Consider the following 17,256-nt stretch of genomic DNA (forward strand, 5'->3'; position numbering starts at 1 on the left):
AAACAACAGCTGGTCCAAAATGCAGCATCTAGAGTTATTTACATAAATTACAGTCTCAAAATTCTGGCCAGTTGTTAACACCTAGAATGTCAAAATCGTCTGTATATCCAGACCAGGTGGTGGACTTGCACCCTGAGATGACCACAACACAGCCCTGAATGTCAGAGGATGCCATGACAACTAGACAGACAAGCCTTAGAGACAGACCACCAGTGAAGACCTCATTGACTAGACCACTCTTGGCAAAGATCCTCAGCAAAGACAACGAGAAACAGTCAAGTCCCCTTCACAGAACCTATGGTGTGATGTATCCCGACACTATACGGACACTCAAAGGGGGACATGCCTAAAGAGGAACGGTACAGGGTATTATGAGCAAACTCAACCCAGATAAGTTGAGAGCTCCAAGTGAATTGGTTGTCAGTGACCAGATACCTCAGTGGCAGTTTGGCAGCTTGGACTTTACTGAAAAATTCGAAGAGGTCCATGTATTCTGGGGTGGCTCGGGAGGGCGAGGTGGGGACTTGGTAGTGACAGGTTCCATCCTGGGAATGGCCATGATCTCCGTGAACGGGGCTTTGAGCATTAAGATGGAGTTGTTCTTAGGGTTGTCTGGCAAGAGTTCTTGGAAAGTCTTAATTAGCTCAGAGGAACAGCAGAAAACAGTATTCGAGATCTGGCAGTTGGTTCCCCACTCTCTGATGATTTTTCGGGACCCGTCAATATGTGGGTTGTGAGCAGTCAACCATGGGAAAACAAGGATTATAGAAAATTAATTAAGAAAAACTGTATTCATTCCTAGAGGTCCCCCACCTGTAGTTGAAGAGGCGGAGTGAACTGAGTGATCAGACCTGACCCCAGCGGGCTGCCGCCGACTTCTGTAATGTACATAAGGGGGTTTGGGAGAATCAAAGGGGGAATAGACTCTGAGCCATGAAAGTCCATGAAAAGTCCATGAAAGTCCATGAAAGTCCATGATCCACGTCTCCCCACTTTTTAGCGCAATTTTCCACCGGACAAAATTGCGATTGTTAACTCATGATTTCTGTTCTGTCTGTGCGCACCAAACTTGTACTTCTATCTACTCCTCAACCAGACCACCTAGAGACTTCGGGTTTTCGGCATTATGTTAAGGAAGGTCTATTCTCGGGAACGCACAAAAAAAATCCAGGAAAAGATTTACTATCTCTTACGCCGCCTTCACACTGGCAGTTGAAATCAGCTCCGTAATACGCAATACGCCCCCAGCGGACGTCGTACACAACGGTGAAAAGCGTCGGAAGCACTGATCTATATAGAATGACATTATATATATATATATATATATATATATATGTCATTATATAGATCAGTGGTCGGAAGCCTCGGAAGCGAGTATATTTAAATATTGAATTATTTAATTGTATTAACTGCCCTAATAACGTTAAAACATCATGAAAATAAAAAAATGACATGACAACTAATCATTATAAAATCATTATTTATTTTATTAAAAGTTAAGAATCCAGGTTTGTTTATCAGTACCATAGCAACGCTAACTTCCGTTGGGATTTTCGGATAGAAACCGTCCGTAGCCTTTCGCAAGAGTTAAATTTTTTGAACGCATCCGGATGGCCAACGGACACGATTTTTTTCGCACCGCACTCGTTCGCACCTGGTTCGGACCCATTCGCATGCGGTCTGCGAATTTCCATAGGAAATGAATGACTTCCGGTCGTTTCGCTGCCGTATCGGAGCTGATTTCAACTGCCAGTGTGAAGGCGGCGTTAGTGTTGTGATCCCATGACGTCAGAAAATTGCGCTAAAACACTCACTGGGTTTTTATTACTTGTTTTCATCTTCCCAATGAAATGTTGACTGTTCGTGGTGATAATAATGGTAATAATGGGTAATAATGTAGGCCACCTTACTGCTCTCAGTGGGAAAAATCCTGGGTTGAATTGGAAGGCCAGAGTAAACTGGGTAATAAATCCCCATAAAGATGTCTGGCCTGTGCACATGACCATGGACAGGAGTCGTCCCATATTCGATTTCAATTTCTGTCATTCAACTGTGCTCTCAGAGTTAATTATATTTATTAAGAGCCATCGAGTCATCTCCCACCACATATGTAATCCATGTTTTTAGAGTTGCTCACCATCTCACTCTTTACAGTAGATACAACGTACTGTATTTATGCAATTTATGCCACTTTGGCATTAGCAATGACTTGAATATACAGCTGCAAGTTATCACGCTAAATTGTGTCTGCCTGCTGATCGCTGATTGGCTGCGTGCTCGTCTGCGACGTCAACACCAACGCCAGCTGACTCTGCATGGGCGTGTGTTTAATGTCATGATGACTGATTTTATGGACTTCATGCACACTTTAGTTTGGTTTATTAACCAATCAGACATTAAAATGCAGATGTTTGAAAACCGTCAAACTGACCCCAAACCAGCCCAAATTTTGTCCACCCGCCCAAACCCTTTTTTACCCACACAATCTGGCAACACTGGTCACCACCTGTTTGTTTAGCTCCTTGCTTTATTACATATGCCTCCGTCTCATCTGTTCTTTGTCTGTTCCTGGTCTTGTGTTTTACTGAGCTGTAGCATTTGCAGTTTCGTTTGGATTGCATTCTTCCTGGATTATCCTGGATTACCTCCTTGCAGAAGAACCAACCTCAAAGATTGATCTAGAAGCTGTTCAACTTCCTTCCACTTCCCTGACCTGAACTATTGAAGTCAGTTTCAAGTGGCAATGTTTGTGTTGTGCTTGAGTGTTGTTTGTGTTGTGTATAGCTTTGTCTTTATTTGTGTTTGACATGTGCTCCGCTTGCCTTCCCTATGTATTGTTCTTCCTTTCCTCTTGTGTTGCTGGACATTGTAACTTTGTATGGCCTTTCATTTCAGATGTTAATTCACTGTTAAATATAACCAAACACAAACAAATCAATGGTTGATTTTATTAATCTTGATTGTTTAAAGGGAGAGTAACCTGAAATGGTAGGTGCCATCTCGCTGTCCAAAGCCGCTGCCAGGAACCAAACAGATGCCTGTTTCTTCCAGAAGCTTCATACAGTAGAACATATCTGGAGATTGTCCCTTCTCCTAAATTTGAGGGGATGGAGGATTCAGTAAGCGTTTTATGATAAAGTTTAATTCAACCAGATAAAAAAATAATAATAATGGTTTAACAAAGAAAATATTGTTTTCCTTTACTTTAACTCATTGTCATCTATCTTTCTATCATTGTATAGGTCATGTGTAAGTCTTAATGCAAACATCTCAAATTCTCAATATATATCAATATATTTCTCACTTTCAGAACCTGATTCTAACATTATACTGACATGAGAATATTGTTCTATTTGAGTAGAATCCTTGGCATGTATCATACTGATAAAGCCTAAAAAATGGATTTGTGCAGTGTTACAGGCAGCAAAAAGTGCGTAGGCCATTTCTCTCTCACACACATTGGTATTTATAAATAATAAACATCCACACAATCCTAACTATGTACATTAGTGGCCAAAAGTCATGTCCGGCCTAGGAAATTATTCAAATATGATTAAAAAGGTGTTAAAGATTTAGTAAGCATATTGCATAGTTGTGCTTGGAGTCAATACCCGACGAAGTTTCTTAGCCATCTGACGGTGCGATGTGAATTGGCCTTTAGGGATAGTGGTGGGTTAATGAGTCATGGTAACTTAAAACTGGAATATGCCCATGAATCCCAAACAAGTCACTACAAAGGTTAGTTACGGTGCAGTCACATTAGCACTTTAGCAAAAAAGGTCCATTGTCAATGGTGTAGAGATGTATGAAGCACAGCTCACACAATCACTTTAAAACCAGGCAGCTGTTTGTTAGTCAACATGGCAAATTCACATTGCCAACAGACTCAATGCAAAATCTGCATGGGGAAATCTTTTGAAATGATTGGATTTTTCCCATGAAAATTTGCAGAACAGCAGTAAATGTAACCACACATTTAGAGATGTCCAAAAAAGAACAGATATTAGATTTAACTGAGTACAGGCCGATTCTACCTTGGCCTCCAGGATAGCTTTTGGTGGGAGGTGGATACGTGGGAAAGTGTACATTGCACCCTGCACTGGGTTACATTTTATTCCTGGGACTTGATTCAAGATCTCTTGCGTCATGTTGGCTTTCTCTGCCAGTGTGGCCAACGTTTCTGTGCGTTCCTGAAGACAATGGAGAAAAGGTTTGATTACTTTCTTCTTAAATGGTACAGATCAACAAGGAAACAATCAACGGGACATTATACAGTATACCTTGATGAATGTGTCATATGAGGGTTCATCTAGTTGAGGTGGATTGACAACCACATCTAGAAGAGCCTGACCAGGCACCGGAGGACACAGCCGCACAGACACCAGCTTAGTGAGCTGAACTTTCACCTCCGGGTCTAGATTTACCACCTCCATATAACCACCACGAAAACCACACCTTCAAGAAGCAAGACAGACAGGTTTAGAGCTTAACTATTTACTTGACCTATTTTAGGGCACTACTATTTGGTCAAACCAAATAGACAATACACAACATACACAATATACTTTAAAAAAAATTCTGGTGGGGAAAGAGTTAAATGTGATTAAAAGTCTAAATTCTGTATTTAACATATTAAGCGATCAAGTCTCTTTAAACATCTTGAACCTTTTGATTTTGATGTTATGGCTTTAGCTTTCAATGGAAAGACAGAAATCTCAGGTTTCAAAATATCTTCATTTGTGTATCAAAGATAAACGAATGTCTAATAGATTTGGAATGACATGAGGGTGAGTAAATAATCACAGAATTTTTATTTTTAGGTGAGCTAAACCTTTAAGAACAAATAGTTATTAGGAGGAGTCAGATTCATTAAATTCTATAATATTATCAACAGAATACTTCTTCCAAAAACCTGCAGATAATTTGCAATTCTCTTGTTTTGAACACTCACTCTCCCATGTAGCACTTTGACGTTGAGTGAAATGAAGCTAGTTCCACTTTCTCAGAGTATTCTGGACCCATTTCAAATAGCACCTTCTTAAAGGAGTGAAACTTACACCCGTCTGCATAAACATTGTCCTGATAGACCTGGATAAAGCAGGGCATATTGGAAACATTATCATTGTGTGTTTTATATATTTAAAAACCATATGTATAGGCCTATCATACAAATCACCTCGTCAGACATGAGGAAAAGTTTTTCTGTCGCAGCAAATCGGATCACATCTTCAATGCACTGCCGACTTTGCACTTGACCTGTCGAGTAAAGGTGGGCATTGTTGCCAGATTATTTTTATGTTTTCCAGCCCAATGATTGTTCATTGCCTTCACCACTGCAACAACAATTTTTAAGCAAATAAGCACACATACACTTTTATTAACCCACTCTTCTTATTTACATACTCAGCCAGGGTGCTTCTCATTTCTTAAATCGTGCATCATTTCCTTTCCTTGCTCCAAAAAATGCAAGGGAGGGATGCAAGGAAAAGAAACAAGGAATCAACGGTGTATTTGTTATTTAAACTTTTTCTGAATTTGCCTCCGATTTCAGGCATTTGTGTTTCGACAAAAAGAGACTATTTCCTCACTTCTCATCTCTGCATGGTGCATTTAGACAACTGATACATCCTTCATCGTGGTGATCTGTTTCCGGGTCGTCGACTCGAAGATGAAGGAGTGAGGAAAGAGGATGGATAATTTGAAGGGAATGAGAAGCACCCACAGTAATAAAGGAATATACATTTGTGGCCAAAAGTGATGTCCGGATGGGATATTTGTTTTTAATGATCCTATAAGATGAGGTAAAATATATATCAAGTAACTTATATTGCAAACCCAAACTGGCCACCACAATAAAAGCAGATAGATTTGTCGTAACACCTGTGGGGTTGCCAGGATTGATAATGCACAGTGCTCGAGGGCTGCAGTGCTTCTTTGCTTCCTGCAGGGCACGCCGTAACTCATTGATGTCCAAACTCCAGCAGTTGTCTTCTTCCAAATAGTAACTGATTTGCACAGCACCCAATTCAGCCAGAGCAGCGGAGTACAGTGGGTACTGAGGGATTGATATCATCACTCCCGTACGAGACATTCCTTCCCCTGACACTAGTAACTTAAGCATAGTCTGACACAGACAAACACAGGCATTTAAATTTCTCATTCATTCTCTAATGCAGAGGTCTTCATTCCTGCTCCTGGAGAGCCACTGTCCTGCAGAGTTTAGTTCCAACCTGCTTCAGCACACCTGCCTTTGAATACTCAAGTGATACTGAAGAGCTTGATGAGCTGATTCAGGTGTGTTTAATTAGGGTTGGAACTAAACTCTGCAGGACAGTGGCTCTCCAGGAGCAGGAATGAAGACCTCTGCTCTAATGCAATGACAATCAAAAATATGAATGATAAGAAAAGTGAATAAATATGAATAAAACTTTGCATAGGTTTCAGCATAAAGTTTTTTAAAAGGTAGCTTATGCACAAACAAAAAAGTTTTCATAAAGTTATTTGTACACCAGAATTTATGCAATTTATGCACTGTTCATGGACATGCGTTACATTAGCCTTATGCCCCACACTGTCTGGTTACACTACGAAATAGCCATACATACTGAGCTGACAATGCCTTTTTTATATCCATGGCCTAATTTGCATATAACTACCATATGTATATTGCCATGCAGATATTTAAACAAGATATAATGTCTGTGTCTATTTTTTAAATTAATATTACATTTAGCTTTGTTTTGTCTTCACATTTCTTGTTGTCTGTTTGTAGTAGGCTATCTGCTTACCACGATCGCATCACTGGCTCCTATTGAGAGGTAAATGTTGTCAGGGTCACATGGGATTCCTCCATCTCGCCGTTCAATATAGTGAGCGACGTCCTGCCGAATTATTTCAATTCCCTGACTAGTACTGTAAGCCCCTGAAGATCCAAAAAACCAAATTACAAACACTTGATCAATTGCATCAAACACAGTGTTTATTAAAAGTATTCTCTTGGTAACCCAATAGTTACTGCGTTTATCTAACATTAGCAAAAAACGTGTTACAGTATTTATTGATCTTTGTTAAAGTTAGTTAAAATAAATGCATCTGTTCATTGTTAGTTCATGTTAGCTCAGGTCCATTAAAAAAAATTAACAACTTTTGATTTTAATTATGCATCAGTAAATGTTGAAATTAACATGACCTAACATTTATATATATACTTTAGAAGTATTTTTCATTGTTAGTTTATGTTTACAAGTGTAATGTTAACAAATGCCACCTTATTGTAAAGTGTTACCGTTCTATTAAAGTATTCATGGCCTGTGTTTCAATCATAACAAAGTATTGTGGTTGTGCCATGGAACAGTAACAGTCTAAAATGCAATGCAACAATTTGTTATGTCTCAAAATCTTTTTTTAAAGCATGTTGATCTCTAGAAAGGTGCTCTTCTGCTTTTCAATATGTACTTTGTAGTTCACACAGTTACAGTAACTGATGTTCAAATTCCTCAGTATAGATAGACTGCTTAGATACTTGCACTTGCACACACACACACAAAAAAAAACTTCCTTTCTTTTAGGCACCATCAAATTCTTGTAAAATTATTATTTTTTTAGTCAAATAAGCAAATGCAAATATTGCATTTTTGTGGGTACATTTAAAATATTGCTGCTTTTACATGAAGATGAATATGATGGGGTTAATTATACCAAAATCTGTATTTTGTCATTATGCACACACATGTAAATATGATATTAAAGTTAACAGGCTAAAATGTTGGACTTACCAGCATTGTTTATGAATCACACTTTGCCAGTTTAATTCTAGACTGAAGATTCATCTCTTTAACCAAGCATGCCAATTCATCACCTAAACAGTTAGGTCGAATGTAACCGAAAACATAACATAAATCTTTATTATTTTATGAATCAGGCCAGAAGTTTCACTCAACACTACTTGTTACTTTCCATCTACATGCACCTTAGCAGACAATGAAGTATGGACCTTTGAAGGACTTATTCAATCAGTTTGATTAATATCTGTCTGTTGTACATGATTCCTACCAAATATACTGTATCTTACCAAGCTAATATACAACATACTGTATGTATACTATATATTATATCCTGTATACTAACCTTGCGAACTATCCATGTTTTCTGTCCTTGTTCTGTTCTCACTAGCCATAAGAGCCTGGCTTCTCCAAAGGGTTCTTTCTCATTTATGGCATTTATTTGTTCCTTACCAGTCATTATTGATCAAATGCTTGGTCATGATGGTCTCAGACACTGAGATGAACACTGCTGATGTTACAGAGCAGGCTTCCACTTCACCTCCTCTTCACCACTGTAGGCCACTTTCACCAGAATTCTAACCGTCACAAACTCAATATCCCAGCATGCCACTTACCCGGGACTAATTACACAAACACCAGCAGCTCATCCACACCCACCCATATAAACCCTGTTCACTCTCAAGTTCATTGCGAAGTATTGCATTGCCCCGGCGTACAAATTCTGAGCGTTTACCCTATGTTTGCTGATCTATCTCTGACCTTGGATTGTTTATATCGACTACTGATTCTTCTGCTGCCTACCTCGACTCGGACTGTTATATCGACCACTGTTTGCTCTGCTGCCTGTCTCGACCCGGATTGTTCTTTGGACTGTGATTCCTGCCGCCTGCCTCGACCCTTGCCTGTTATCGACTTCTGCTTTGTGATTACCTCCGTTGTTCTGTCTGCCCCTGATTTACCCTGCCTGTTAAATATTCTAATAAAGCTGCAAATGGATTCGTCTGTGTCCTCCACATCATTACAGAATACTTCGCCACGTTCCGATCCAGCAGCGGTCATGCAGTTATCTACGGAACTTTCTTCACAAGCTTCACGTTTGGATCTGCATCACCAGCAGTTAAGCCATCTGACTTCACTTACCGAAAAACTCGTACAGGGGTTACAAGCACTCCAGACGACAATAGGGAATGCTTCCAACGCTCCCGCCGCACCATCACCACCAGCAGCACCAGCGCCTGTCCCACTCGCTGCAAACCCGTCAATGAATCCACGACTGGCATTCCCTGAGAAATTTGATGGTAATCCAACGAAATGCAAGGGATTCTTACTGCAGTGCACTCTCTTTGTCGATCAGCAGCCTTCATTCTACACCACTAACGCGAGTCGCATCGCGTTCGTCTGCTCACTGCTCACGGGTCGAGCACTAGAATGGGCTACTGCAGTTTTGAAACCGGATGGATCGTCCTTCGCCACGTTTGAGGAGTTTATTCGTCAATTCCGTCACGTCTTCGAACACCCCACGGAGGGTGGAAACGCAGGAGAACAACTACTAGCTCTGTCACAGGGAAGAAGCACGACGGCAGAGTATGCACTCACGTTTCGCACACTAGCGGCACAAACCAACTGGGTGGAGGATACACTTAAAACTCTCTTCCGAAAGGGACTCACCGCTGAGCTCCAGTCCGAATTAGCCTGCCGTGATGAGGGAAGAGATCTGAACGAATACATCGATCTAGCCATTCAAGTGGATAACCTGATCCGTTCTCCACGCTCTGTGCGAATTCCCCCGCGCTATTCTCAGGACAAGCCCACCATGCACGAACCCATGCAAATCGGTTTCACTCACATAGTTCTCCAGAGGAACGAGAACGCCGGAGACAGAACCGTTTGTGCATGTACTGCGGTCAGCCCGGACACATGAAATTCGCCTGTCCAGCTCGTCCATCTGCTGACTCCCGCTCGGTGAGTTCCTGTATCAATGCCCACGCTACCACATCTAGTTTCACCTTACCAGTACGTCTAATGATTCATGATAAAGTTATCAGCACCACTGCTCTAATAGACTCTGGAGCAGCTGGGAACTTCATATCTCGCAAATTCGCTGTACAATGCAACCTGGAACTAAAACCTTGTCTCTCTTCCTTGGCAGTGGAGGCGCTAGATGGCCGACCTCTTGGAGAGGGGAAAATTCACAGCACCACAGAGCAAATCAAACTACACGTCGGATCACTTCACACTGAGGATATCAGTTTCTACGTTATCCAATCCCCTCATCACTCAGTCATCCTCGGCCATCCCTGGTTACATGACCACAACCCTCACATCTCATGGAGGGAGGGGCAGATCATTCAATGGGGTCCCACCTGTCAAAACCGCTGTTTATCCAGAGTCACTCGCCTTCCTCCTCAAAATCCAAATACTGCCACGTCAGATCCAGAAGAACCCAAAATACCACCTGATTATGCAGACCTCATCGAAGCATAGACTGTAAAAAAATATGGACGACGCCCCTTCGCTCTCTTCCATTGGTGAGAACTGAAGCCGCCAGAGTCCCGATATGGCGCTGACATATTGGAACTTGAGTCTGCGCAGTAGCGATTTCGGGACCAGACCTGCGCAGTAGCGAGCAGGAAGTAAAGCCGCGAGATCAACGCTCCGCCCTCACTCTCACAGAATGCACTCAGGGAGAGTGGATTCTGCACACTTTTTTAAAAATTGATTGCAGTACGACAAGAGGCTTGTTAAAATAAAGCAAATACAATCTCCTCAGTCCTCCGAAGATCCCGAAAAAAATGTCCGTTGGTGCTTCAGTGACTACTTCGCTCGGAGAACCTGTCAATCACAGCTGTCAATCATGACGTTACACCACCGCATCACGTAACTAGCTAAAAACCAACTTATTTTGGAAACAGATACTAGAACTTACATCAGCGTGATAAAAACGACAGCAAATGAAAGAAACCACCTTTGGAAAAAAGATATTTGAAGTGTAATTTAATTGTTTAGTTGGTCTCGCGTCCCGTTGAATAACATGGGGAGGCGGGGCTTATGACCTATACTAGGACCAGTCACCGGGGGGCGATCGAGACGTTTTGGCTTCACTTTTCAGGGCTTGTGCGGCACGTTTGCATCGAAGCCTTCAGTAAGAGAAAAGCATCACAACTCCCCGAGCACCGCTCCAGCGACTGTGCCATAGACCTCCTTCCTGGAGCTTCTCCTCCTCGGGGAAGGATCTTTCCTCTGTCCCGACCTGAATCTGAAGCTATGAAACAGTACATTGATGAGGAGCTAACCAAAGGTTTCATCAGACCCTCAACCTCTCCGGCAGCCGCCGGATTCTTCTTCGTAAAAAAGAAGGACGGGGGGTTACGACCCTGCATCGACTATCGAGCAGGCTTGTGCACAATTCAGAATTGAATTGAGAGTAACTCCTTAATTCCAATTAAATTCTTGAATTTGAATTGAATTTGAATTGATGTCAAAAAAAGGATCTAGAATTACAATTCGAATTTGAATTAAAGGAAGCAGAATTGCAATTCAATAAAAATTCAAAGAAATTCATATACATATTTTAAGTGAAGTGTTTAACAATGAAGCTTTACAGTATATGTCAGATATACTGTATATGTCAGTGGCAGTGGCTCAGTGGTTCATGTAGGTTGTCTACAAACCGAAAGGTTGGTGGTTCAATCCCTGGTTCCACTTGACCAAGTGTCAAGGTTTTCCATGAGCAAGACACGTAACCCCAGCTGCTCCAGACGAGCTGGTTGGCGCCTTGCATGGCTGACACAGCCGTTGGTGTATGAATGGGCAAATGTGAGGCTATGTAAAGCACTGTGAAAGCGCTATATAAATGCAGTCCATTTACCATTTAGTCACAGAACAAATAATTAAGTTTGATTTATTGTAATTGTAATTTTGTGGAACATGATGGAACATGACTCCATTTCCCAGAATGCTTTACTTTAACCAAGTATATAAAATGGTTGCTAAACAATTTGAGGTGGACATTTGTTTGAAAGCACAATTTAATGGGCAACACTGGACTTTTTAAGTTTCAGAAGTCCCTTACAACTTCACTCTGCACCTGTTGAGAGAATCTTTAGTGTTGCAGGAAAGATATTCAGACCAGAACGGTGCAGACTCAATGAAAAAACATTTGAGGAGCTATTGAGAATTAGATGCAACAGTGTTGCTCAGTAATTTTTTGCATTGGAATAAATGATAACTGCATTAAACAACTTTGTGTTTGTGTGATTACTTTGAAATGAAAATTACATTGGAACAAAACTAATTAAACAATACTGAGGGGGTAATTTATTTCAAGAATTTGATCAATATCTATTTTAGAACAAAATGTATGCAGGGTTGAGACGTAAATAGTTACGTGAAATGAAATTTCTGTTATTAAATTACAAAATTAAAGTAATTTTATTTAGTTCTATTACTGAGGTAAAATGTTTAATTCAACTAGTTACTAATCAACTTAAAACGAAATTGCTTTGCATTGATAAAGTTATCCAAATAAAGTAATCCAAACCACATTTATAATGGGTAACTAATAACAGTAAGCAATAACATTTACAAAGTAATCTTCCTAACACTGAATGCATGCGAGACTCAACACATTCTTTCTGTTGTGTGACTGTGTGGAATTTCTTTGAATTGCCATGAATTTAATTCCACTTCCTGTCATTCCAATTCAAATTCAATTCAATGTCCTGTGGGGCAGAGTAAATTCAATTCAAATTCCAATTCATGAATTGAATGGAGGCCAATTCTGAAATTCTGAATTTTGCACAAGCCTGCTATCGAGGGCTGAACGACCAGACGGTGAAGTTCCGATATCCTCTTCCTCTGGTTCCTGCAGCGCTGGAACAACTCTGCCAAGCCAAGTACTTTACCAAACTGGATCTGCGCAATGCTTACAATTTGATTCGCATCCGTGAGGGAGACGAGTGGAAGACGGCCTTTTCCACCACCACTGGGCACTACGAATACCTGGTCATGCCTTTCGGCCTGTCCAACAGTCCTTCAGTGTTCCAGTCTTTCATGAATGACGTTTTCCGAGACATGCTAGATAAATGGGTGATTGTCTACATTGATGACATACTGATTTACTCAAACTCAATGGAGGAGCACGTCTGTCAGGTCAGATTGGTCCTGGAACGTTTAATTCAATATCAACTCTACGCCAAGGCTGAGAAATGCGAATTCCACCAGACTAGCACGTCATTCCTAGGATACATTATCAGCCAGGAGGGGGTAGCCATGGATGAGAAGAAGGTCAAGGGAGTTCTGGAATGGCCGTTACCTCAAACTGTTAAGGAGATGCAACGATTCTTGGGTTTCGCTAATTTCTATAGGAGATTTATAAGAAACTTCAGCATTATTGCCGCTCCACTAACCACCATGACCAAGCGTCACACTGCTCGGCTGAAATGGTCAGAAGAGGCAAACCAAGCATTCCAGGATTTGAAAACTCGTTTCACGTCAGCACCCATTCTGCATCATCCGGATCCAGAACGCCAGTTCATAGTGGAAGTCGATGCCTCCAGCACAGGGGTTGGGGCTGTATTATCACAGCGACAAGGCTAACCTGCAAAGACGTACCCATGTGCTTTCTTCTCCTGCAAACTCACACCGGCTGAAAGTAACTACGATGTGGGTAATCGTGAATTGCTTGCTATGAAACTAGCCCTGGAGGAATGGCGCCACTGGCTGGAGGGAGCTGGTCAACCATTCATAATTCTCACGGACCACAAGAACCTCGAATATCTGCGCTCGGCCAAACGTTTGAACCCCCGACAAGCCAGATGGGCTCTATTCTTTACCAGATTTCAGTTCACGGTAACATATCGACCAGGAACCAAGAATATCAAAGCTGACGCACTTTCACGTCAATCGGAGGAGACCGTTCAAACCCCGGTCCACGAGAACATCCTTCACACAAATCTCCTGGTGGCTCCAGTACAATGGGATATTATCACAGAAATCCAACAAGCAAACCTTCAAGAAAGGCCATCTCCAGAATGCCCAGCTAATCTGCTCTTTGTTCCAGACTACCTTCGTCATCGTCTTCTTGATCAAGTTCACTCCATGCCCAGTTCTGGTCATCCTGGGATCACCGCTACCACACAGCTGCTCCAAAATCGCTTCTGGTGGCCCACATTACTGTCTGATACTATCAAATACGTTCAGGACTGTTCCAACTGTAACACATCCAAATCACCCAGACAGTTACCTGCTGGACTCTTAACACCTCTACCCACACCACACCGCCCTTGGTCCCACATCGCCATCGATTTCATTACGGATCTACCCAACTCCCAAGGACATACCACCATACTTACCATCGTTGACCGATTCTCCAAGACCTGCCGTCTTATTCCACTACCCAAACTTCCCACTGCACTCGAGACAGCCAAACTCCTCTGCAATCAGGTATTCCGCTTTTATGGTCTGCCCGAAGACATAGTATCGGACCGTGGTCCTCAGTTTACCTCCAGAATTTGGACCGCATTCTTCAAACAACTTAAAGGGTCATTTCACCCATTTGAACATTGTTTTTTATTTAAAGTGGGTCATATATGTAGTCGAAATGTAAAATAATTTTTGAATTATGGTGCCTTCGTGACCGAGAAAAGACAAAAAATAACTTCAGAACGCATTTGTATGAAAGACAACAACTCCCACAATGCACCACATTGCACAGCTCCGCAAGCCACTCCCACTAATCCAGAAAGCGCATATCTGCCTATAAGAGAAATCACTCTTCCGTCTACAAGGCTAGCTACCACCAGAGCTTGAAATTCATTTCACATTCACACAAAATGTCTAGTTAGTTGGCGAACTCATATAGTGCATTACTCCTCGTTTGTATTTCTTTTGAAAAGGTGAATTATTGCATGGTACCTGGATGTTCAGTCAGAACATATGCGGTGCGAAACTAGGATAGTTCACAACACAAACGTCCGTGTCCTCGTCTGATTCAGAGATTTCGTCCAGGAGAAATTGTCATCGTTGAAATTCTTTGCCGCAGACGGACTCTATCTCTGTGTTCATAGCGGTTCGTAGCTGCATAGTGAGATCACCGGCGCCACCAGTCCGCCCTAACCCGAGCCAGTCCGGGCTCCTCGTCCGCGGCAGGCAGGTCTTCTGCCTCGGCTGCTCTTCGCTATAATGCGGCTTGTAAAGGTAGCCACAAACACCTGATTCAAGCATCAGACTTCCGAAATCCTCTTCCTCTAGTCTATATCATATTGAGCACTCTCCTCCGCTATTGTCATAACTGTACATCTGTCTCCACAGCGCCTGTTAGCTTAGCTTCAAACAAGATGGAGGATATTGCTTTCAGTTTCAGAGAGTAAAGTCCCACCCACTGATCTGTAATAGGTCTGTAGCGTGAGCGCGCCCCACCCTGGGAAAGATGAAAAACTAGTGTCTGTAGTCTTAACAGAAATCCCCCCCTCTAACACTTCCTCCTACAATGACGCAAAATGACGATTTTTGCGTCATTGTAGGAGGAAGTGTAAGAGGTAAATAACAGATTTCTCCCGTCTCAGGGGAAAATGAGAGAGTGTTGCACGACCATTCAATAGTATGACTGGGTTTCTAACAATGCAAAGCTTAATGCAAATGGGTGAAGTGTCCCTTTAATGTCAACATCAGTCTCACCTCCGGGTACCATCCCCAGTCCAATGGGCAAACCGAACGCCTGAATCAAGACGTCACCCACTTCCTTCGGACCTATTGTCAAAAACAACAAACAGAGTGGAGCAGATATTTGTTTTGGGCCGAATATGCCCAGAATTCCTTAGTCAAACCCGCTACAGGCATTACCCCTTTCAAATGTATCCTGGGCTTTCAACCACCCCTGTTCCCCTGGTCAGGAGAACCCACTGAGCTACCATCTGTCACCGAGTGGCTACACAAGAGCGAGGAGGTCTGGGATCGAGCTCACACTCATCTTCTTCATGCAGTCAGACGACAAGAACGACAGGCTAACCGTCATCGTCGCCCGGGTCCTGAATACAGTGAAGGCCAGTGGGTGTGGCTGTCCACCAAGAACCTAAGATTCCGACTCCCTTGCCGCAAACTTAGTCCCAGGTATGTTGGTCCGTTCCAAATTATTAAACAAATTTCTCCAGTGTCTTTTCGATTGGATTTGCCCGCTGACTATCGTATTTCTCCTACATTCCATGTATCTCTTCTAAAACCTGCCGGTGGTCCGAGAGGAGAGTTGGAGGAGGGAGTCGCGGCTCCAGACCCCCTGCCCATCCTGGTTGACGGCGAGGAGGCGTACCGTGTGCACGAGTTGCTGAACCCTAGGCGCCGGGGTAACGTCCTCCAATATCTGGTTGACTGGGAGGGGTACGGTCCGGAGGAGCAATCATGGGTCAACGCTGGAGATATCCTAGATCCCACACTCACAGAAGAGTTTCATCATATGCACCCAGAGATGCCGGCCCCTCGACCCCGTGGAAGACCCCGGCGCCATTTGCCTTCTCGCCTCAGGAGCTGCTCGCAGGGGGGGGGGGGGCTCTGTTACAGAGCAGGCTTCCACTTCACCTCCTCTTCACCACTGTAGGCCACTTTCACCAGAATATTAACCGTCACAAACTCAATATCCCAGCATGCCACTTACCCGGGACTAATTACACAAACACCTGCAGCTCATCCACACTCACCCATATAAACCCTGTTCACTCTCAAGTTCATTGCGAAGTATTGCATTGCCCCGGCGTACTAATTCTGAGCATTTACCCTGTGTTTGCTGATCTATCTCTGACCTTGGATTGTTTATATCGACTACTGATTCTTCTGCTGCCTACCTCGACTCGGACTGTTATATCGACCACTGTTTGCTCTGCTGCCTGTCTCGACCCGGATTGTTCTTTGGACTGTGATTCCTGCCGCCTGCCTCGACCCTTGCCTGTTATCGACTTCTGCTTTGTGATTACCTCCATTGTTCTGTCTGCCCCTGATTTACCCTGCCTGTTAAATATTCTAATAAAGCTGCAAATGGATTCGTCTGCGTCCGCCACATCATTACAGCTGAAGACACACCTCTTCCTCAAGCACTTGACTAACCATAAACAAAAGCACTTACTAGGGGTGTAATGATACATTGTTATATCGAGATATTGTGATAAAAAAAATGTGACGATATGTATTGTTGACACAAACGATGTGATTCGCGATATATAGATTTAGTTTTATCTGAAGCTCAGCTTACTGTGTATTTATAAAGTATAATTCACCCAAAAATGTAAATTCTTTCATCATGTACTCACCCTCATATTGTTTCAAACCTATAAGATTTTCGTTCAACTTCCAAACTTTTGAAACCTGAGAGATTTCTGTCCCTCCATTTTAAGTCCATTCCTCACAAATTTAAAAAATCCCAAAAATGTCATAAAGACATTGTAAAATAATCAATAGAGTGGTCAAATCCAAAGCCTTCTGACGA

The 17,256-nt window shown here is 42.4% G+C and overlaps 1 protein-coding gene across 2 annotated transcripts in view; it reads right to left on the bottom strand.

The window, feature by feature from the left end:
* The window catches only part of LOC308707168 (alanine aminotransferase 2-like), a 46,272-nt gene that overhangs the window by 1,533 nt on the left and 27,483 nt on the right, over positions 1–17,256 (bottom strand). The window contains exons 5-11 of one of the 2 annotated variants that reach the window (XM_081393384.1): positions 6,789–6,808; positions 5,881–6,124; positions 5,177–5,256; positions 4,952–5,088; positions 4,281–4,455; positions 4,035–4,190; positions 2,981–3,093 (exon numbers count right to left, since the gene is read on the bottom strand). In XM_081393384.1, coding sequence (XP_081249510.1) covers positions 2,981–3,093; positions 4,035–4,190; positions 4,281–4,455; positions 4,952–5,088; positions 5,177–5,256; positions 5,881–6,124; positions 6,789–6,808 — 925 coding nt within the window. Of the gene's footprint in view, positions 1–2,980; positions 3,094–4,034; positions 4,191–4,280; positions 4,456–4,951; positions 5,089–5,176; positions 5,257–5,880; positions 6,125–6,788; positions 6,923–17,256 lie in introns of both variants that reach the window. The other variant, XM_081393383.1, reaches the window with a different exon arrangement.

The sequence above is a fragment of the Scardinius erythrophthalmus genome (assembly GCF_964197995.2).
Source record: "Scardinius erythrophthalmus genome assembly, chromosome: 18".
Classification (NCBI taxonomy): Eukaryota; Metazoa; Chordata; class Actinopteri; order Cypriniformes; family Leuciscidae; genus Scardinius; species Scardinius erythrophthalmus.